Raw genomic sequence first — 23877 nt, 5'->3', positions numbered from 1 at the left:
AATTCTTCCCCGACACGTCGACGTGATTAACTCGTACCAGACAGACGGAGATTATGGTCTGCTGTAAGGGCACTATCATTACCATGCAATTAAGTAATAAATATTCAGAACATCATAATCTCAAAGATATCGCTGCTCAGTGACATTCTTGTGATGTACGAAATGTTAATTGAGGAGTTATTACTGGGGTACTTAAATGTAATGATCGGGAGTAATTTGTGACACGGAGAAACCGCAAGGGAACTAGAACATTGCATAATGCAAGTACCATTTTCCTCACTTAGTAAAGGCACTCCTATTTCCTTTCTACATAGTATAATCAAGAAAGTTTAGTTGTCTTTGTTTGATTTAGTTTCAAAATTGTTTATTTAACTATTAGAAATACAGAGAATGGGTGAAAGTTAAACAATGTTTAATGATACAAAAACATAATCTGACATGTGCGATGTATCGCAATCACGTATAAAAGGGATTTAGATTAGATTGTGTAATAAGAGCAAAGAAAGTTACTTCGTTTGTTATAACTTTGTGATTATATCTGAATGATTAAAAATAATTACACGAAAAATATTTGTCCCTATTTTGAATCGGTTATTCAAATTCTCACTTATCATATTATACCGAACGCTATTCAACATTACTGAATTTCAATTATATCATTCATACTAGTTTTGAATCAGCCTATTTCGATTTCCAATCCGCTGAATTTCCCCAAACAACATTTCTTCATACTCCAGCTGTATCTATTCTAACTCAACAAACATTGCCATATTTCAATGCCCATTTACTCCTGCCATATTCCATACTCTTTACGAGTGGTTCAAGTCACTTACTATCTAGTATCTACCGAACCACCAGCTGAATTACCTATACCTATAGCATAAACTTGCTGCGCTCCGCGGTTTCACCCGTGTGGCTCCGTTCCTGTTGGTCTTATCGCGATGATATATAGCTTATAGCCTTCCTCGATGAATGGGCTATCTAACACCGAAATATTTTTTCAAATCGGACGTTCCTGAGATTAGCGCGTTCAAACAAACAAACAAACTCTTCAGCTTTATAATATTAAGTACAGATTAGCATTCAGCAAACTACAATTTACATAAAACCAACCTTCCAGGCTCCTCAGGAGGCAAGAAGTCGGGCAGTGGTGTGCTAACGTGCCCTAAATGCGGAGACCCGTGCACTCACGTCGAGACGTTCGTCAGCTCGACGCGGTTCGTCAAGTGCGACAAGTGCCACCACTTCTTTGTGGTGCTCAGCGAAGTGGATACCAAGAAGAGCATTAAGGACAACGCTGAAAACAAGTCCGGGTTCTATAGGTAAGTGTCGTGACAATCCTACTAATCCTACTATAATATTCTAAACTAGCTGTGCCCGCGACTTCGTCCGCGTGGAATAGTGACTGTATAGTAGTTACTACTTAATTTTTGAAGTGAAAAATTCTTTAGCGGCGTTGAGCACTTTTTCTGTAATGGGTATAAAATCTTAAACTCGCGTCAGGACACGTGACCTGATCGAAAAAGCGTAAGACGAATACCATTCCAAAATATCAAACATGCTCAACGTTAATAATCAAGTATTCACTTCTGCCGGCACTCCCGGAGTGCAACCCTTCTTTTTTATTGAATTTAAAGGAAAAACACGTACTACCATAAATAATACAAAGAACTATTAGTAAAATTTATTACTAAACTGAGCTAAAAAATAAAAAAATAAATACCTAATTAATTTTCTACGTAAAATTTATTTTTAGGCACCAGAGGGGAAGGGAGCAAATTTATTTTTCTTCCTTCCTTGTATGGATGTTTTTGTTAATAAATCGTCAAGCAACTGAGCGCCGAGACAAACGTCAAAACGCAAAGGAATAGAATCCGCTATCGATACTAATAATTGACATAAGCGTATGATGTTTTGCTAAGGATTTGTTCACCCTACCAACGACGACGACGACCACAAACAAAATTTTCATCCAGTCGCAATTTAACAAAATAGTGCTAAACACAATTAGAATAAAATATTAAAATTTCCTGTCGTTCTGGTGCTTGGAATTTTTTTTTTTTGAATGAATGAATAAATAAATTTTTCGTAGAAACGGTAGCTCCTAGAAAATCGAAAAAAATCTATTTTTTATTAATTGACCTCGAAATTTTTTTTCTTCTGAGTACCAGTATGACGGGAAATTTTAATATTTTATTTTGAACAAATTTGGTCTGGATGAGAATTTTGGTCGTTGTCGTCATCGTAATTTTGGTAGTGTGACCGAACCATTACTAAAATGTGATGAGCTTATGTCAATAATAATTAGCGATAGCAGTTTCTATTCCATAGCGTTTATTCTAATCTCTGCCGTCTCGGCCTGCAGATCTTTCCTGTCTCACGCCTGTAGTAACTAAACCGTTTAGACCGTGCAATAAAAATTAATAAATACCATTTTAAATATTTATAAAAATAAAAAAACAAAGTCGTCGGAGCTGCCATACCATCATTATCATATCATATATTATATTTTTTTTATAATGGTACTTAATTTTAAAGATCCTCGGGAAGTTTGTAAAATTATTATTTATTCCTTTACATTCGTTGCGTTGGTTTTTTTTTTAATTTTTAAATTTTAAACTTCGGTTTCTTATTTTCAAGTAAGCGAGACCTACCTCCATTTTACATTCCTATATCATATTGATATCTATAAGTTTGTTGCTCCTTGACATCATCATCAACCGTGCACAAATTGTAATGGACCACAGTGACAAAAGAAGTGGTATCTTTAGGAAAAAAAATTGCCAAGGGCCAAGCCTATGTGGCTTTCAGTAGAGTTCAAAATTTCCAGTGTGTGGCTATCCTCTCGCTCCCATATCCCCCTCTTCTTTAATAGATTTTCAACCCATTCCCTTTCCACCCCTAGTAAATGGGATAACCGATTTTGATGTAAACCATATTATCTAATTGTACCTATATGTACACGTCATATCCTGTCGTTTGATGCTCCATTTGGTTTATTTATCTAACTGTCACCCCTAAAGTGCTTGTCTTGTATGTAATAAACGGATGAACCGATTTCGATAAAACATTATTAATTGTAATTCACACGTTGCTCTTTCATATTTTGATATATTATCTACCGCTTGAGTATATCTATTATTTGACAACATTCCATTATTGTTCATTCCCACTTTTACCGCTGTAATCTAATAGAAGCTGTAATGGATAAACCGAATTGGATAAAAATATAACTAATATTTTTTCCCACATTCCCACTTTTACCCCTATAAAGGTATAATAAATGGATGAACCGATTTTGATACACTTTATCTAAGAACCAGCGTCGGAAAATATGCTTTAACTACAGTTTTGGGTTTGGGATCGATTTAATAATTTAACCCCTGCTAATTTTTTTTACATATTTTCATTGTACAGACATCACTTTTCTAGAATTTTATTATATGTATTGATGATTGATGATTGATGATTGACCACGCGCAAGGTTACTAATTTCCACTACATCCTCACGCAAATCGCCAATTTTTATTAACATTGAATCTGTTAATAAAAAAAATCAAAAGATAACCGTACCTTATTTTATTAAAAAGCTACTAACAAATAAAGTTTTATCAAGAACTAAAGTGACCTTCTTTATAGTCTTGTAAAAGTTATACCTACATAAAAATAAAATTTCATCATTTTCTTATTTTGTCATACTTAACTTTAACTAATAAAACATGAGTCTAACTATATAATTATAATTATAAAGAATAAATACAAAAGTTACAACTTATCTTTTGTGGGAACGCAAGAAGGCGAAAATTTAAAAAAAAGCTTATTAGATTTATAACAATGTAACGAATGAACACAATCACTGTTATCTACTATTACCTATATTAACCTCAGAGGAATAAATTCCTCTGAGATATTAACTGTAATGGTGTCTTGTTTGACATCAAATAATAAACATCTACCCTCACTTATAAAAATTTAGTACATAATATATTCACATAAGCGCACCTGAAATGGACTCTGGGAAGATATGAATTATTTATTTAACTTTAAAAAAAAACAACCTCACCAACATCATAATATTTAAATTATGAATTTCCAAGAAGCGTTAATATTATGTAAATTGATTTGATTTTAATGAAATCTCATAGATGGCGCTGTTTTAAATTTGTCTTTATACTACTAAGATTCATTATACTGTTTCTCTGCCAAAATTACTTAAATGACGTAGTTTTTATAGTGTAAAGGTAGACAATAGCATGGCTTACTCAAAAACAACATTTAAACATGAGTCTTTAGATTGTACGCTATCGTAGTACAGAGAATACGTAAGAAGAATAAAGGTTCACAGCTCCTCCCCCGCAGGTGATAGCTTGATAATATGTAGCCTATAGCCTGACCCGACCTGTTAGTAATATTCATGCAAAATTTGAAGTCAATCTATGCAGTACTTTTCGAGATTAGCTCGGACAAACATACAGACAAACAGACAAACAGACAAACAGACAAACAGACAAAAATTCTAAAAACTATATTTTTGGCTTCTATATCGATTATAGATCATGGAATATGTATTCTTTTAAAAAAATATTCAATGTACAGTTTTGACTTTCCTACGATTTTATTATATGTATAGATGCGAAAAGGAGGATGTTTGTTACTTTTTCACGCAAATACTACGGACCGATTATAATGAATTGGTATTTATAGGTATGTATAAATAGCTGAAGACCCAGAATAAAACATAGGCTAACTACTAAGGTTTTTATAATAGACAAAGTTTCATTATTTCCGTGGAAGAAGTTTTCATTTCGAAAATAGGCTACAAAATCATTGAACCTTGCAAAAAGAGCAAATCAATTAATTTGATTTGAGGAAGGTAGAAAATTAAGAATAAATAAGTATACAAATATCTTTTACTTCGGTTGCGTAAAGAAATGTATTCTGACACAATTCTGTTTTTGATGTTGAATAATGTAAATAAGACGTGTGTAACACATTTCATTTTCCTGCTGAATAAATTTGGGAACGAATTTTAATTCGCATTGTATGTAATGGATCTCGGAAGGAAGTTATATAAAATGGTTTACGAAATTAGTGCGTGGCCTACATAAGTTACTAGGTACACTATTCAATCGTCTGATACATCTGCCTGTTATCGGAATTAAACTTGTACTATTATATACTAGCTTCATGTTCTAACTCTGCCCGAGTTGACCCGGGATACATCCATACTAATATTATAAATGCGAAAGTAACTCTGTCTGTCTGTCTGTTACTCAATCACGCCTTAACTATTGAACCAATTTGCATCAAATTTGGTATAGAGATATTTTGATACCCGAGAAAGGACATAGGCTACTTTTTATCCCGGGAAATAGGATAGGTTTTATCCCGGAAATCCCACGGGAACGGGAACTATGCGGGTTTTTCTTTGACTGCGCGGGCGAAGCTGCGGGTGGAAAGCTAGTATACAATATATTATGTATACCTATTCGATACAAATATTGAAATGCTAATGTTTTATGGTATTAGTGCGGTATTTTATACGAGTAGATACTCCCATAAAATAGGGTCAAATATTCTTATTCTTAATCTATGTTTGAAAATCAAGATTCAGTAGTTTTTGTGTGGAACATCAATGAACATCTTATTTCACATTCATACAAGCAATTATTTTTATATTTTGTGTACAAGAATGAAATTAAGATTGTTTAATTAAAAACTATGATTTATGAGATCATTACTCTTATGCTAAGTTAATAATCTATCGGATAATTGCATTCGTGTTGTCTTTTGTCATTGATTAAATGTATTTTTAAATGTTTTGTCAATATCTGGTTAAAAATAATTGTAGTTTCATATTGTTATCTATAAGCAAACATACATTAATGAGATTAATGCACGACGTCGATTAGGTTCGAAGATATCGATTTTTTTGGAAAACGATATCTCTGGAGTGCAAATGAATATTCTTGTATAATTTAAAAATATTGTAACGAAATACGCATCACAATATTATATACAAAATTACAAAGGGAATATTTTTTATATTTTTGGAATCAAACGTCTTTAAATATTTTCTCATTGAATGCATGATATGTTAGTGTTTTGATTCGACAGGTTTTTACTAAGGGTCATTTATCACACACCATATAATGAAATTTTCACGTACATACACTAAAATTGAGTGAATGAACTATCATTTGTCATATCTTCAATAACCTTGCCGATGTTATAAAATCAATTTATGTTATAAAATTGTCTCAACATAAATTTATTTATTTATATAATATTTTAAATGCCATGAAAAATGAATTAAATTTCATTGATATTAAAATATTGCTCAATCAAACTTAGCCTCATTCATTGCCAAATTTTTGACACGTGTGTTTAATAGAAACACGTTTTGTATTAGTCATAACTCATAAGTGTGTAATTTATTATGTGCATTTTGTTTATTACGTCGTATATAAATTGTGTATCTTCTGCATAACACTATTTTGTAGTTTATCGATTTACATTACGAGCATGTCATCCTTTTCGAAGATGAACTAAAAAAGCATATGTACAGTCGAAATTGTTGTTATACTATATTATGTACTTTAACAAAATTCATAAATAAAAAATTCGTTTTTCGAAAAGAGATCCCAACTACATCTTCTTAAGCTAATGTCGCAGAGTCAAAGATATATCTCAATCGTCTATTCTTACTAGATTAGTGTACGTCACAGACACGAAGCTTCATTTCGATTCCGCTCCGAGCGTGTCAATTTCCTCCACATAACTCCATTGTCTTGAATAATGAGTGTTCCTCGTACAGTATAAAGGACTATTGTCCAAATAGACAATACATATTAGAAAAGCGTTTCGGTGAAATGAAAAAAATACCACTTTTGAACATAATAGGTGAATGCGCTCGTACAATTTGGCCATTTTCACAAACATTTTCGCTTAACCTAAATTTGGGTAATCGTTTTGCATCGAGTGAAGTTTAATCTACATTTTAAATAGAGAAAGTGTAGTGACAATTTGTTGAAATGATTTTTATGATTTGTAGATGGTTTTCTTACCTTTTGTTTGCGTAGTAAGTATCCACTGAAATTCATTATTGTATGGCACATTCGGAAGAAAGAAAGACTTGTTATAGGTAGTTCCCGTTTCTGTAGGATTGCCAGGTTAAAAACTATCCTATGACCTTTGGTCGGCTCTGAAACTATCTTTGAACAAATTTCACCCTAATTGGTTTAATGGTTAAGACGTGAAGAAGAGACAGATACACAGATTCACAGAGCTATTTCGCATTTATTATAGGATAGGGAGTGTATAAAAGTGAACTTTGTATCGCGAGTTTCGTTGACCTATGAAAGTGATAATTGCTAGTATCGCAGTACAATGTCATTGTACAGTGAGATAATTGTGTGTGAGTGTAAGCCGTGATAATCTTGTGTAGAAAAATGTTATAGTTGTAATCAAGCAATGACTTATGACGAAGCTAAAGCGAATGACCGGAAAGAAGCTATTATAAATACCACGATCTATGCATTTTTTGGTAAATGTTATTGAGAAACTATGAAACTAAAAGGTTTGGGTTTGGGCAAAACATTTTTTAAAGTGTATATGTGTTATCAATCATAATGTCGTTACGTACTGAAAAAAATTGGAAGTTTGTCAATTTCGGTAGGAAACTTCGCGAACACTACTAAAGGACCACTTTTTGCTAGTAAATACATCAAGATTGATATTGTTTGTAAATTTAAAATGATAACAATTGTTTTAAAACATGTTGCAATACCTAATCTTTATATAGACATATAAAGATTATTTCAATTTATATGCATATTAAACTCGTTTATCGAAGACATTGTTTTATCTCTCTTATCTATTAGCATGTTATACAATCGGTTATTCGCGTCTGCGCATGTTTTACGTAGGATCGTACGATTGGGAAAATATTATTGTTTACCTAAATAATTATTCTTGTCTTTAGATATTATCTTTGAATATTTCTTTATTTTGTAGGAGTTAATAATGTGTGTGGTGATGTTTTCTTTGATTGAAATAATGATGCAATTTTTTGAATTCGATTCTTCGAGATCGATCTTAAAATTAAAATTTCCTTAAAAATTAATTGTTTTTTACAGATTAATTCTAACAATATTTTCACCTCCCTCCCTTTTATTTGCAGAAAACCGCCGCCCCCACCCAAGAAGATATTCGAATATCTCAATAAACACGTGGTAGGGCAGGAGTTCGCAAAGAAGGTGCTCTCTGTAGCCGTGTACAATCACTACAAGAGGATCTACAATAACGTCACGAGCAACTCGGCGACCGACACACACCATCCGCTGCATCAGGCGCATAAAGGTTAGTAAAAAAATGGTTGTTTGTAAAGTCGGTTAACTGACGATAGTTGAACGTGACAACGTCCGATTGTGCTTCATTTTCGCTCGTTCCGCGCTCTCGCTTGCACTTCAAGCCTTACATGAAACGCCTCAGAGCGAGGTAACGCCGCATGAGTCATGTTTTTTTTGCGTGCAGCCGGTTTTATCGAATTATAAGACGATGTCACGTCAAAAACAAAATATTGTCGATTTGCTACGAAAAAATATATCGTAATCCTTCCTACTTCCTATTTCCTTCCTACTAATATTATAAATGCGAAAGTTTGTGAGGATGTGTGTGTGTTTGTTCACAAAAACTACGCATTTTCGTTGGAAAATAAAAGCAGTTTGTTAAGCCAGCTAAACCAGCTATTGATTAAACAGCACAAAATAATGAAATTCGGGGACATCGAATCAAAAATTTAACCTTCATCTTTCACGTAAATACTACTGAACCGATTACAATGAATCTTAGCACACATATAAAGGGTAACTTGGATTAACACATAGGATAGGTTTTATCCCGGAAATCCCACGGGAACGGGAATTATGCGCGATTTTCCTTAAAAAACGCGGGCGAAGTCGCGGGCAGAAATCTAGTGATGACATATAAGCTTAGTATAGGTCCTCAGTATATAAAATATGTTCCAAATTTTTTTAAACTTTAGGACATGACACACAAGTGATGCTAGTAAACTAAATTGAGATATATTTTTAAATTTTAATGTTTATAGTCCGGGATACATCGCCCATTTTTGCAAGTGATTACTATCAAGCTAATTTTTCGTGAGTAGCTTTATTTTGATGAGATGCCCAATAATTTCATGTACAAAACTCTCGATTGTGGTAGCTACCAGAGGAAACAAGGATAAAATATTTTGATTTGATGGTTCTCAAATATTAATTACTAACTGAATGTTTTTTTTTGTTCAATCTCAAGATAATTATCTAAATTATTCGAAAAAATATTTGTCCTACAAAATCTATGGTTTGATCAAAGAGTCCCCCTTTCCAATGTGTATCGATAACGAAGTCATCATAAATGATTACTAACCAGCAGATTTTTTTATTTTCACTTATTTAATACTTATATAATTCAACAGATATATTGTCCTACAAATTGCGTAATAAATATTTGAGAACCGTCAAATCAAAAATTTTTATCCTTGTTACCTCTGTAAGCTACCACAATCGAGAGTTTCGTACATGAAATTATTGGGCATCTCATCAAAATAAAGCTACTCACGAAAAATTAGCTTGATAGTAATCACTTGCAAAAATGGGAGATGTATCCCGGACTATTAGATTATTATTCCGAAATTCATTATCTGTGTCACTCGGAAATTTACTACAAGTGTACTGTGTATAAAATGTATATCCTTTAGCTAATTCATACTAAATATTACATTTGAAGTAATAATATGTAGTATATTACATTTGACTCCAATTTCCCTCACTTCCAGACTATACTATAACACTTATATCTGCGCAAAATCAGTCAAAAACGTTTTTGTTCGACGCCCTCGGTTCTGGGGGCACGGCAGTGCCCCCGCCAAGTCGAGCAAAAAAAAAGCGGCACGGCCGTACCATCCTTTTCTCGAAGCAATTCGGGCCTTTTTCGACCCCCTATAATTCGGTTGTGGATAAAGCAAGAAACCTGAATCTTCAGTAACTAATCCGGCATTGTATAAACACGGAATATTTAAAATTTCAGTCAATTTGAACCAGTAGTTTAAGAATGACAACTTGTTAAAGTTTCTAAATTTTGTCATTCACTGACTCACCGATCATCAAAAGTCCAAGGCACTTCTAGCAGACTTAGAAGCTTCATATTTGGAATACATATAGAGTTTAGTGTCTTAATCATGGGAAAACTTAAATATTTTGTAATTTCGGTCCAGTTTTCCAAATACACCAACTGCATCAATAACTTTGTAATCCCATATAAATATATGGGATTACAAAGTTATTTATGCAGTTGGTGGTTGGTGGTGGTATCAAAAAGAAAGGCTCTACAAAAAGAAGTGAGATCCCATCAAAAACATCCTGTAAAAAACCCAAGTCTCGCAGCTCAGTCTTTCTACCGTCAAAAGTTGTGAGATCCATGTAATACCAAGTCGGTTAATCTATTTAAGAAGAAAGAAAGAAAGAAAAATCATTTATTAGGTACACCACATTGACACATAAAACATAAAAACAAAATTAAAAAAAACAAAGAACAGAACACAAAACAGAGAAAATAATTTAAATGACACGTAAAAAATAAGGAGGAATGATAAAAAATAATTAAATCAAAACACTATAAAAAATTGGTGTGGCGACCTAAATGGTGAGGCCCTCAGCATATGTCATGCCAACCTGGTCGGCATAACGCTGGTTTTCAGTGCCCCCCACAAGACAACAAGGCAGAAGCCCAAAGTGTCCCCTAACCGTGACTATTGCTAATAATACCTACCTATACAGAACAAACAATAAATCCTCTACAGAATATTCATTTACATTATGGAGCATTTAAAAATAAAAACATTATAATAATATAAATAAAAATAAAGAGATATATATATATATATAACATGGGCGTAGCTAGCCATGGGCACAGGGTGGGGCAACAATAAAAAAATATGTTTTTAGCAACTATACCCGAGGTCTTATCCCGGTTAATTTTTAGGGCTTCAAACTTCAATAGGAAAAAATCAAAACCCTTATAGATCACTTTGTGGGTCGTCTGGGATCGTCTGTCTGTGTGTCTAAAGAGACCTTTTTTCTCAGGAACGTGAGGCGGTATCAAGCTGAAATTAATAAACCAACTCAATCAAAAGATACAGCCGTTTCTGTTAAACGTTAATTATTTAAGCTCGCAATTCCAATCCAATTTAATTTTTATTTTCATATTGACCACAAAATACTGACATATCCAGATGGTGCTCTGCTCGCAATCTTTTAGTTTTTGGCCGATATCCCGGAATATGGATAGTCCACTTAAGGGGAAAAGTTACTCAGACTTTCCTGTAGAAAGTAAAATTTCGCATCTTTTATAACCTGTAAATTTTTTTGTAAAACTTACTGTTTACGGTTTATGGCCTACTAGAGGTCCGCCCCGGCTTCGCCCGTGGTATATATTTCGCAATAAAAGGTAGCCTATGTCCATTTCTCGGGTTCATTTAGTGTCTACTTGAAGGACCTTCTGTCTTAAGTTATTACATAAGTTATTATCATGCCAATATTAAAAATATTTAACGTTTTAAACAAATAGATCGACTTGGACATCGCATGAAAACAAAATGAATATTACAATATTATATTAGATTCTTTAGTCTCTCGCGCCTCACGCGATTGAAACTCTCGTTTCTGTTGGTCGCTGGCCCGTCGTGCTGTGTAGTGTGATACATACTAATAATCAAATCAAGCGATGTCCAAGTCGATCTATTTGTTTAAAACGTTAAATATTTTTAATATTGGCATGATAATAACTTATGTAATAACTTAAGACAGAAGGTCCTTCAAGTAGACACTAAATAGATTAACCGACTTGGTATTACATGGATCTCACAACTTTTGACGGTAGAAAGACTGAGCTGCGAGACTTGGGTTTTTTACAGGATGTTTTTGATGGGATATTAGTATTCACTATAACATAAACAATAATTGAATTTGATATTTTTGGTTTTATAGCATTCAAATCTATACTAATATTATAAAGCTGAAGAGTTTGTTTGTTTTTTTGAACGCGCTAATCTCGGGAACTACTAGTCCGATTTTAAAAATTCTTTCGGTGTAACGTAGCATCGAGGAAGGCTATAGGATATATGTATGTACTATGTATATCATCGAGTTATGACCCACAGGAGTGGAGCCACGGGGGTGAAACCGCGCGGAGCAGCTAGTGCTTTATAAATATTAATCTATAAAGAATAGAAAGAAGAATTTAATTTATTCTTTATAAATTTATATAATACACTAGCTTTCCGCCTGCGGCCTCGCCCGCGTTTTCAAAGAAAAACCCGCATAGTTCCCGTTTCCGTGGGATTTCCGGGATAAAACCTAGCCTATGTTGCTCAGTGAAGATGCAGCTTTCTAATGGTGAAAGAATTTTTGAAATCGGTCCAGTAGTTTATGCGTGAAAATCATACATACATACATACATACATAATTACAAACCTTTCCTCTTTATAATAAAAAATACATAAACAATGATTTCCACGATAGTCCATAACTATATTTAACTTTATATATTTTATCTGTCTGTCACTTGCAGACCTCCTGCACCTCAGCCAGACCACAGGAAGTACTCCCAGCGGTGAGATACTCGAGCGGCACAGTAACGAGTTGCGGCTTGAGAAAAGCAACGTACTGTTATTGGGACCTACGGGGAGTGGTGAGTTGGGACTTGGGGAAATTGAGGGAAAAAAAATGTTAAAAAAAAAAGTTTTTATCTACCGCCGTCCGCCACTTTGTTGGCCTTTGTGAATGGTTATTATTTTTTGGAAAGAAGAAAGAAAGAATAACAAGCTTTATTCCCAACAAAACTAAGATTACCTTAACTAAAAAAAAAATATACCGGCCAAATTGATAACCTCCTCCTTTTTTTGAAGTCAGTTAAAAATTGGTTGTCTGTAAAGTCGGTATACAGACGATAGTTGAACGTGACAACGGCCTATTGTGCTTCTTTGTCGCTCGTAGCGCGCTCTCGCTCGCACTTCAAGCCTTACATGGTACGCCTCAGAGCGAGGTAACGCCGCATGAGTCATGTTTTTTCATGCGTGCAGCCGGCTCTATCGAATTATAAGACGTTGTCACGTCAAAAGTACATAGATCAATGTATAGTACATAGAGCAATCTATGCTATGATTTATTTTCATTGAATTTTATCATTCATTTTTAATACAGAACATATTAAAATTATGTAAAACATGCACTAATTAATATAAATATAGTATATATACTATAATATAGTATAATATGTATTCATACGTACATATTTTTTACATCATTATCACAATAATAACTCCATATCTCTTGGCAGGTAAAACGCTACTAGCACAAACGATAGCAGCATGCCTGGACGTGCCGTTCGCGATCTGCGACTGCACCACACTCACACAAGCGGGATATGTCGGCGAGGACATTGAGAGCGTTATTGCTAAGCTGCTGCAAGATGCTAATTTCAAGTGAGTTTGTCTGTTTGAACGGTCTCCCCGTGTTGACTGTCTCTCCGTGTTAATTGTCTCCCCGTGTCGATTGTCTCCCTGTATTAACCGTCTCCCTGTATTAACCGTCTCCCTGTGTTAACTGTCTCCCTGTGTTAACCGTCTCCCCGTGTCGATCTTCTCCCTGTGTTAACCGTCTCCCTGTGTCGATCGTCTCCCTGTGTCGACCGTCTCCCTGTGTCGACCGTCTCCCTGTGTCCACCGTCTCCCTGTGTTAACCGTCTCCCTGTGTTAACTGTCTCCCTGTGTTAACTGTCTCCCTGTGTTAACTGTCTCCCTGTGTTAACTGTCTTCCGGTGTCAACCGTCTCCGTGTATTAACCACGGTGTTAACTTTCTCCCTGTGTTAACCGTCTCCCCGTGTCGACAGTCTCCCTGTGTTAACTGTCTCCCTGTGTTAACTATCTCCCCGTGTCGACCGTCTCCCTGTGTTAACTGTCTCCCTGTGTTAACTGTCTCCCTGTGTTAACTGTCTCCCTGTGTTAACTGTCTTCCGGTGTCAACCGTCTCCGTGTATTAACCACGGTGTTAACTTTCTCCCTGTGTTAACCGTCTCCCTGTGTCGACAGTCTCCCTGTGTTAACTGTCTCCCTGTATTAACTATCTCCTCGTGTCGACCGTCTCCCTGTGTTAACTGTCTCCCTGTGTTAACTGTCTCCCTGTGTCAACCGTCTCCCTGTATTAACCGTCTCCCTGTGTTAACTGTCTTCCGGTGTCAACCGTCTCCCTGTATTAACCACGGCGTTAACTGTCTCCCTGTGTTAACCGTCTCCCCGTGTCGACCGTCTCCCTGTGTTAACTGTCTCCCCGTGTCGACCGTCTCCCTGAGTTAACCGTCTAACCCGTGTCGACCGTCTCCCCGTGTCGACCGTCTCCCTGTGTTAACTGTCTCCCCGTGTCGACCGTCTCCCTGTGTTAACTGTCTCCCCGTGTCGACCGTCTCCCTGTGTTAACTGTCTTCCGGTGTCAACCGTCTCCCTGTATTAACCACGGTGTTAACTGTCTCCCTGTGTTAACCGTCTCCCCGTGTCGACCGTCTCCCTGTGTTAACTGTCTCCCTGTGTTAACCGTCTCCCCGTGTCGACCGTCTCCCCGTGTCGACCGTCTCCCCGTGTCGACTGTCTCCCTGTGTTAACTGTCTCCCCGTGTCGACCGTCTCCCTGAGTTAACCGTCTAACCCGTGTCGACCGTCTCCCCGTGTCGACCGTCTCCCTGTGTTAACTGTCTCCCCGTGTCGACCGTCTCCCTGTGTTAACTGTCTCCCCGTGTCGACCGTCTCCCTGTGTTAACTGTCTTCCGGTGTCAACCGTCTCCCTGTATTAACCACGGTGTTAACTGTCTCCCTGTGTTAACCGTCTCCCCGTGTCGACCGTCTCCCTGTGTTAACTGTCTCCCTGTGTTAACCGTCTCCCCGTGTCGACCGTCTCCCTGTGTTAACTGTCTCCCTGTGTCAACCGTCTCCCTGTATTAACCACGGTGTTAACTGTCTCCCTGTGTTAGCCGTCTCCCCGTGTCGACCGTCTCCCCGTGTCGACCGTCTCCCTGAGTTAACTGTCTCCCTGTGTTAAATGTCTTCCGGTGTCAACCGTCTCCCTGTATTAACCATGGCGTTAACTGTCTCCCTGTGTTAACCGTCTCCCCGTGTCGACCGTCTCCCTGTGTTAACCGTCTCCCCGTGTCGACCGTCTCCCCGTGTCGACCGTCTCCCTGTGTTAACTGTCTCCCCGTGTCGACCGTCTCCCTGTGTTAACTGTCTCCCCGTGTCGACCGTCTCCCTGTGTTAACTGTCTTCCGGTGTCAACCGTCTCCCTGTATTAACCACGGTGTTAACTGTCTCCCTGTGTTAACCGTCTCCCCGTGTCGACCGTCTCCCTGTGTTAACTGTCTCCCTGTGTTAACCGTCTCCCCGTGTCGACCGTCTCCCTGTGTTAACTGTCTCCCTGTGTCAACCGTCTCCCTGTATTAACCACGGTGTTAACTGTCTCCCTGTGTTAGCCGTCTCCCCGTGTCGACCGTCTCCCTGTGTCGACCGTCTCCCTGTGTCGACCGTCTCCCTGTGTCGACGGTCTGCCGGTGTCATACCCCTCCCTTTGTTTCACACGTCTTTCTGTGGCAATCGTCTTCATGTTTCCACAACATGAATAATTTATAATTTGTGCTGTGTAATTCTCTACAAAATTCATATCTAAAAATAAATACCTGGACCAAGACCTGCGACGAATATTTTTTGATTGTTTTATTTTTTTATTTTTATTGAAATGTACAATAAACAATACAATTAAATTGATCTAAATAACTGAGAAGACCAAATTTTAAATATCCAATTAATACTTTCAGTGTGGAACGCGCACAAACGGGGATTGTGTTTTTGGACGAAGTGGACAAAATAGGCGCAGTGCCCGGCATACATCAGCTCAGAGATGTTGGAGGTTAGTTATACATATATCAAGTTAGATTTATAATAAATTAAAACTAAATTTTTTGTAAAGAATCGAATTTAACAGAATTAATAAATTGTGTTTGAATTTATTAATAACTGTCATTTCGATAGAATGTGTGTTTGTATGTATGCTGAGGCGTAAGTATTATAATTTCATATTGTGCATAAGAACGTATGCGAGTACGCGATTATTCGTATGTGCGTGCGTGCATGTGTGCGTGTGTGTACGTATGTAAGTACGAATGAGACTCTAAGGCTGCAGGTGAAGTCGATAAAACTAAATATATTTAGTTTAGGGCTGATTTTTCAATTCTTGGTTAAAACTTATTCGTCGAATAATGTATAAAACTACCATTTTAAAAACGTATTCTAATTGCCCGTATTTGACAGTTTACGTGACATTTTAATATTATCATGTAATACTTTATTGGACGGATAAGTTTTATTCGAGCATTGACAAATCGGCCCTTAGTATAAATGTTTATTTATTTATTTCAGGCAACAAATGTAGTAACAGTTAAAGGTCTCAATATAACTTAAAACTACGGCCCACATGAATTTAAAACTACTGAAATACTAAAATATGTGTATGCGTGCAGGCGAGGGCGTGCAGCAGGGCATGCTGAAGATGCTGGAGGGCTGCGTGGTGTCGGTGCCCGAGCGGAACTCGCGCAAGCTGCGCGGCGACGCGGTGCAAGTGGACACCACCGACATCCTGTTCGTGGCCAGCGGCGCGTACAACGGGCTGGACCGGCTCGTGCGGCGCCGCTCCAACGAGCGGTGCCTGGGCTTCGGCGCGTGGGACCCAAGGGCCGGGAGACGGGCGGCGGCGGCGGCCGCGGCGGCCGACCGCTCGCCGCTCGACCCGCAGGGGGAGGGCAAGGAGGCGGACAGGTGGCTGCGGCGCGTGCAGGCGAGGGACCTCATCGACTTCGGGATGATCCCGGTGAGTGTGACACGTGCCTAGAGTTCATAACGATCTATAACATACTAGGTTTCCGCCCGCGCAGTTCAATAAAACCCGCATAGTTCCCGTTCTCATGGGATTTCCGGGATTGCGTCATTTTTCCTGGATAAAAAGTAGCCTATGTCCTTTCTCGGGTATCAAAATATCTCCATACCAAATTTCGTGCAAATTGGTTCAGTAGTTTAGGCGTGATTGAGTAACAGACAGACAGACGGAGTTATTTCGCATTTATAATATTAAAGTATGGATTTATAATGTGGTGCTCATTTTTTTTTGTAATAAATTATCCTGCTAACGCTATTGTATTTTCGTTGTTTTATTTCAAGTGAACACCCATACAATTTTGTCACGAGCCGCCTCTGAAACCAATCAATGTAACAAAAAAAATGATACATAGGTAATTTATTTTCGTCTTTCATGATTTAACTTTTTTTCAAATAATATCCACAGTACAATATTTCTTAAATGTGTAAAATTATTTTTTTCCACTATAAAAATTTACGTCATCTAATATTACTATCTAAATATCTTTCAAACCCAATGCCGTTTTTTTAAATTTTTAGTCTATGACAAATGACGCAAAATGGCGCCCGCCAAAAATTTTGCTCGAACCAAGTTTTAACAATGATTATCTAATTAATTACCGATGAAAAGTTATTTCTTTGCACTTTGCCGCATTACTTGAATTATAAGTGCAATATCGCAACACACTCGAGGGCATATTTTATGAGTTTCTTGGTTTTTTGCTTTAAAACAAACAAGACACGAACGCGACCATCGCACTAAAGCGACTGAGTGCAGTTAAGCCATATGGCTTATGTTGCGCGGAACATATGTGATGTAGGCGGTGTCGTCTCCATATGTATATCTCAATGCACACAACAGACAACTTACGATACACCACACATAACACGCAACATATAACGCAATATAACAAAGCAATAGCTCGCGATGGCCAGACCTTCGTTAAATAGAAAGTTGAAAGATTTTTTATGCATTGCTCATGCTATAAAAATAAAAACAATCCCATGCTATGAAGCTTGACATATTGACCAATAAACATTTCTGAACTGTAAAAATAATATGGCTTTTCCTATTTCAGGAATTCGTCGGCAGATTTCCAGTACTAGTGCCCTTCCACAGCCTCGACCAAGATCTCCTCGTTAGGATACTCACTGAGCCTAAAAACGCTATTGTAAGTTGTTAAATTGTTTCTTAACATTTGTTGAATTTGATTGTACTTTTTTACATTTGTTTTTGCACCATTTTTTCGAAAATTTGTACGAATAAAAAAAAATAACTCTTAGTGAAGCGAATCTTAATTTTTATTTACATTATTCATCGCATCTGTTTCGACCGCAGATAATAATAGATGCCATTCTATTGAAATGTACGCCGATTAAAATGTATACTATAAACAATTATAGTTTCACAATAGTAAATTAAATAAAGTACGTCAATTGGAGCGGTCGGGCATTTGTTTGTGTCTACAAAGCGATTAACCACGTCGACACTGACCGAGCTGCTTTGTGCAGTAATAACTTCGCGAGGCTGCTATGTGTGGACCCTTATACAGGTCGATTAAGGAAAGCTGGCATGTTCACAGTACTCACACTTATGCAATTTTACTATACAGTATGTTCAAAAATAAATGCGACTCTAGTTTAAGTGTAGACTTGAATTGTTAAATGGGTGCGTTGTAGATAATTATATACTTACAAATATAATTATGAAAGCTCTCATAATTTATATGTAAAATTATAATTTAAAAGTAACTCAATTGATGAACACTAACTATTCTAAGTAACGATAAAAAAAATACAAATAACACGTGCGCTCACTCCCAAGAAACAAGACAAGCGTTACCCTAGCACGTAAGAGATAAGGGGCCTTAGACAAAGTAACAATTAAAAAACGATAACGAAGTTAGAAAAGGAAAAATGTATGGGATTGACATTAGATAGACCACGTGATCTAACGCGGCGTATGTCAATCCCATACATTTTTGCCTTTTCTAACTTCGTTATCGTTTTTTAATTGTTACTTTGTCTAAAGCCCAAGGCTACATTACAATAAAAGCTGTATTGTTCAGCTATGTATGAAAATTTTAACTTACGGCGTTTATATTTTGCTTACAAAACTTATTAAAATTATTACATAATTTAACCTAGATAAAGTAAAAAAAAAAAATTCTAATCCGCGTGCCGCGAAGTATCTCGTCGAATATAGTTAGTAGTATACCTAACGTCTTTGTTTAAATTATATCACCCTCTACTTATAAACAATTGCAAAATAAAAACAATAATTGTCCCCTTCACCCTCATAAGCTAGTTTGCGCGCGAGAGAGACGTGCAGACTTTTCATGATGCGTATGCAGTATGACGTCACGCCGTGCGCGTCTTCACAGACACTACACATGTGCAATGTGTAAATGTGTTGACGTTCCAGCTCTTCTTAATCGGCCTATACAGAGTATGCTCGCCTGTAAAGGACCACACTAACCAACTCCTTCCGCATCTTCTCGCAGAGCAAACTCTGAATCGCGCAATCGAAATGTTTTCTTTACTGAACGCCACACCCCGGACACTCCATACAAAATTATTGTTTTGACAGTCACACTGTAGAGAGTGCAAATGTGTGTTAACGCTTTAGGGTTCCCACATTAATTGTGACTAGCGTAAAGAAATTCGCGTTTTTCTGATGAAATACATCCGTAAACAGCACAATATCTAACCATTTTCTATGAAAAAGATAATCACAAATCCAAAATAATAAAATTACTTTGAGTCAATTTGATTAATGTTGTCAATCTTCGTTGCGTATCGTCCTTACGGAAAAATGCGGGCCATCTATAGCGTGATCGTGTGGGGTGAGGTGTTTAATTTTGGCGGGAGGCAGAGAGTGTCCGTTCTGTAGCGTTTAGTTACTATTATGTATTCTGTGCTGAACGCATAAAAATCCTGATTGAATTTCCTTCGTTTCGTCAAAGAGAATGTGTGTGTGTGTGTGCAGGTAGCGCAGTACAAGCTGCTGTTCGCGATGGACAAGTGCGAGCTGACGTTCAGCGAGGAGGCGCTGCGGGCGGTGGCCGCGCTCGCCATGGAGCGGAACACCGGCGCAAGGGGGCTGAGGGCCATCATGGTGAGTGACTAACATTGTCATCGTCGTCATTGTAGTGTTTGAGTAAAGTATAGGCACTATATCCCCGGATGTCTCGGGTTCGCGGGTAGTGGGGAGCACAGTCACGCAGCAGCCTCGGGCGTGAGCGGACGTGTGTTTACCCTAGTTACTGGCGACGAACGAGCCATTCCCATCCCCTGCGTATACGAGTGTGAACTCGTATCTACTCGTATATACGAGTGTGAACTCGTATCTATTAGGGGCCACTGATTTTCAGTAATGACACGCTTAGGTTTTGAGAAAGTTGTTTTTACAAGACGGAATGTCGTGATTTGAATGCATTGCTGTGATTGGTCAATAAGTCACATTTGGCTTACAGTTGTGCGTAGCAGAGAGTTATATGTATACTATCTCTTTCTTACTGTTTCAATATAATGCTATCTATTTCACCTCAGTCCAGGAATGTGGTTAATAAGAATTGTGCATGTGTGTGGAAATCTGTGTGAAAATCTCTGTGAGAAAATCTCTGTGAAAATCTCTGTGTGAAAATCTGTGAAAATCTATGTGTGAAAATCTCTGTGAAAATCTCTGTGTGAAAATCTCTGTGAAAATGTGAAAATCTCCGTGAAAATCTCTGTGTGAAAATCTCTGTGTTAAAATGTCTGTGTGAAAAACTCCGTGAAAATCTCTGTGAAAATCTCTGTGTGAAATTCTCTGTGTGAAAATCGCTGTGTGGAAATGTCTGTGAAAATCTACGTGAAAATCTCTGTGTGAAAATCTCTGTGTGAAAATCTCTGTGTAAAAATCTGTGTGAAAATGTCTATGTGAGAATCTCCGTGAAAATCTCTGTGTGAAAATCTCTGTGTGAAAATCTGTGTGAAAATCTCTGTGAAAATCTACGTGAAAATCTCTGTGTGAAAATCTCTGTGTGAAAATCTCTGTGTAAAAATCTGTGTGAAAATGTCTATGTGAAAATCTCCGTCAAAATCTCCTTGTGAAAATCTCTGTGTGAAAATCTGTGTGAAAATCTCTGTGTGAAAATCTCTATGGTAAAATATCTGTGTGAAAATTTCTGTGAAAATCTCCGTGTGAAAATCTCCGTGTGAAAATCTCCTTGTGAAAATCACCGTGTGAAAATCTCTGTATAAAAATCTCTGTGAAAATCTCTGTGAAAATCTCTGTGTGAAAATCTCTGTGAAAATCTCTGTGAAAATCACTGTGAAAATCTCTTTGTAAAAATATCTGTGTGAAAATCTCTGTGTGAAAATCTCTGTGTGAAAATCTCTGTGTAAAAATCTGTGTGAAAATGTCTATGTGAAAATCTCCGTCAAAATCTCCTTGTGAAAATCTCTGTGTGAAAATCTGTGTGAAAATCTCTGTGTGAAAATCTCTATGGTAAAATATCTGTGTGAAAATTTCTGTGAAAATCTCCGTGTGAAAATCTCCGTGTGAAAATCTCCTTGTGAAAATCACCGTGTGAAAATCTCTGTATAAAAATCTCTGTGAAAATCTCTGTGAAAATCTCTTTGTGAAAATCTCTGTGTGAAAATCTCTGTGTGAAAATCTCTGTGTGAAAATCTCTGTGTGAAAATCTCCGTGTGAAAATCTCCGTGTGAAAATCTCCGTGTGAAAATCACCGTGTGAAAATCACCGTGTGAAAATCTGTGTAAAAATCTCTGTGAAAATCTCGGTGTGAAAATCTCTGTGTGAAAATCTCTGTGTGAAAATCTCTGTGTGAAAATCTCTGAGAAAATCTGTGCCTGTCGCTCGCGACTGCGCTCGCGACAGGCACAGATTTTCATTTTCATAGTCCAAACTCAAGTAGGTATATGAATTCATTCAGAAAATATCGTGAAAGGCCTTAAAGGCTTATTACACTACCCGATATGAAGGGCCCTGCATCTAGGGTGGGCGTGTTCCCTAGTTAGTGTGGCGCTTATTACACTTCTCTGCGAATTGGGCCCTAACTCAGTTTATACGCGAATGTCTAGAGAGATAAACGTATTGTTGCATTTTACATAATGCCGCCGTCAGTATCGAAACTTCAAAAAGTTGCTGTAGCAGTGGCAACCGTTGACGCAATAACATAAAAAAAGAAGAGAAAGATCTGGGTGAAAGAGTATTTGCGGTTACGTGAAAAGCTTTCAAATATGCAAATACTAAGCGTGCTTGAACCGGGAGTTTTAATGAATTAATTAGAGTAGGTGCAGAACAATTTGAACACTTGTTGAGTTTTAAAACAATTAAATAAACAATTGATTTAAACAATTTATTTATTTGTTAACATGGCGGTGTGATCACAAACATTTGGAACTTCCCTTTTAAGTTATATAAACCTTTAGTAGGGAAGTTTGGTGACACCTTACATACAAAAGCAGCCACTCCACGCACTAGTCGCGCGGCAACTGAGCTCCCTAACCGCCCTAAACGTTATTACATTACCCAATCTGCAGGGCGCTTAGGGAGCTAGGCAGATCGGGCAGACCCGATCGCCCTAAATCGGGACACTAACTCCCTAAGTCTTATTACACCACTCTTAGTTAGGGTTAGGGTCCCTAAAAATTGGGTGGTCTAATAAGCCTTATAAGCACAGATGTAAAGCTATGAAATATCATGTAGCTGTAGGAACGCTTGTAAGCAATGATTTTTTTAAAGTATAGATACTTCACCCGGGCACGCGTAAATACGCGAAAAGATCCTGGAGTTGACAATTACGAAATTAAAAAATAATAATAATAATAAAATAATTTGGAAAATCCAAAAGTGCACGCCTCATAATTTTTTTTTAATAAATATTTATTAATTATTATTTTTGTTTATTTAATAACAATTAAACCACATCGAATCAGACCCTGAAAAATGAAAGGGTTCTATTCCTGAGCATACTCAAGCGTAAGAGAAAAAAAAGACTCGATTAGTAAAGTATTTCGGTCGCTATCGTGTTAACAAGAAAAAGGATCCGCACATACAGACACACGGACGTCCAAGACAGAACTTTTTAAACTGTTTTTTAACTAGTTTAAATAAGAAAAATGACATCAAAAATATCATGAACGTTAAAAATAGTGTTTTTTCTTAATATGTGTGTGTATGTATTATCTTACAAGTGCAATGTATGATACATAAAGACATTTTAAGTTTGAAAAATCAGATGTTTTTCGCGAAGTGACAGTAGTACCCACCTCAACGCTTCGCTTATGAGGCGTGCAATAAAATTAAAACAAAAACAAAATTAAACAAATAAAACGCGATACTAGCAATACCTGCAATTAAACGAGTATCAGAAACGAGAAAAAAAATAATTTCAACCGGGTTATTAATGTGGGATTGTAAAATATTAAATAGTCTATTTTTTGTATTGATCTGGACTTGCTCTTTAATATGTTTCCACATTATCGACGGTCGATTTATATTATTGTTAATATATGTGTCAAAATATGCCACCTTTTCCCTATGAATAGCGAGCCTTACATAGTGCTTTAATTCAAGTGTCACTTAAGTAAGGTAAGTCCGCACTAAGCTTCGTTTTCCGCGCTTTAATTTGGGTTTAATCGCGACAGTTCATAATTTTCTTCATATTATAGGTTATCCACGGATAATGTTTCTCTCTTATATTATGTATAATAATATTTTTAGGTGCGTAACAATCAAAAAGAGATAATATAACATCAGTAAGCAGCCACTAGGTCATTTACATCGTCCAGTAACAGTAAATTATTACACGCTATGTTATTTAAAGATTATTTAAAAAGGTCGGTGTCAATAG

General features: G+C 37.0%; 1 protein-coding gene across 2 annotated transcripts in view; it reads left to right on the top strand.

Moving 5' to 3' along the window:
- The window catches only part of ClpX (Caseinolytic protease chaperone subunit), a 57167-nt gene that overhangs the window by 28309 nt on the left and 4981 nt on the right, over positions 1-23877 (top strand). For both annotated transcript variants that reach the window (XM_089707595.1, XM_089707596.1), the window contains exons 3-10: positions 1121-1322; positions 8183-8361; positions 12634-12753; positions 13402-13546; positions 15922-16013; positions 16624-16970; positions 18094-18186; positions 20004-20132. In XM_089707595.1, the coding sequence (XP_089563721.1) occupies positions 1121-1322; positions 8183-8361; positions 12634-12753; positions 13402-13546; positions 15922-16013; positions 16624-16970; positions 18094-18186; positions 20004-20132 (1307 nt within the window). The remainder of the gene's footprint in view (positions 1-1120; positions 1323-8182; positions 8362-12633; positions 12754-13401; positions 13547-15921; positions 16014-16623; positions 16971-18093; positions 18187-20003; positions 20133-23877) is intronic.

The sequence above is a fragment of the Colias philodice genome, chromosome 19 (genome assembly GCF_061535455.1).
Source record: "Colias philodice isolate Cphi_HAF_F1 chromosome 19, ilColPhil1 Martin Lab GWU primary, whole genome shotgun sequence".
Lineage (NCBI taxonomy): Eukaryota > Metazoa > Arthropoda > Insecta > Lepidoptera > Pieridae > Colias > Colias philodice.
Note: the sequence above shows the minus strand (reverse complement) of the source record. Positions and strands in the feature narration are given on the sequence as shown.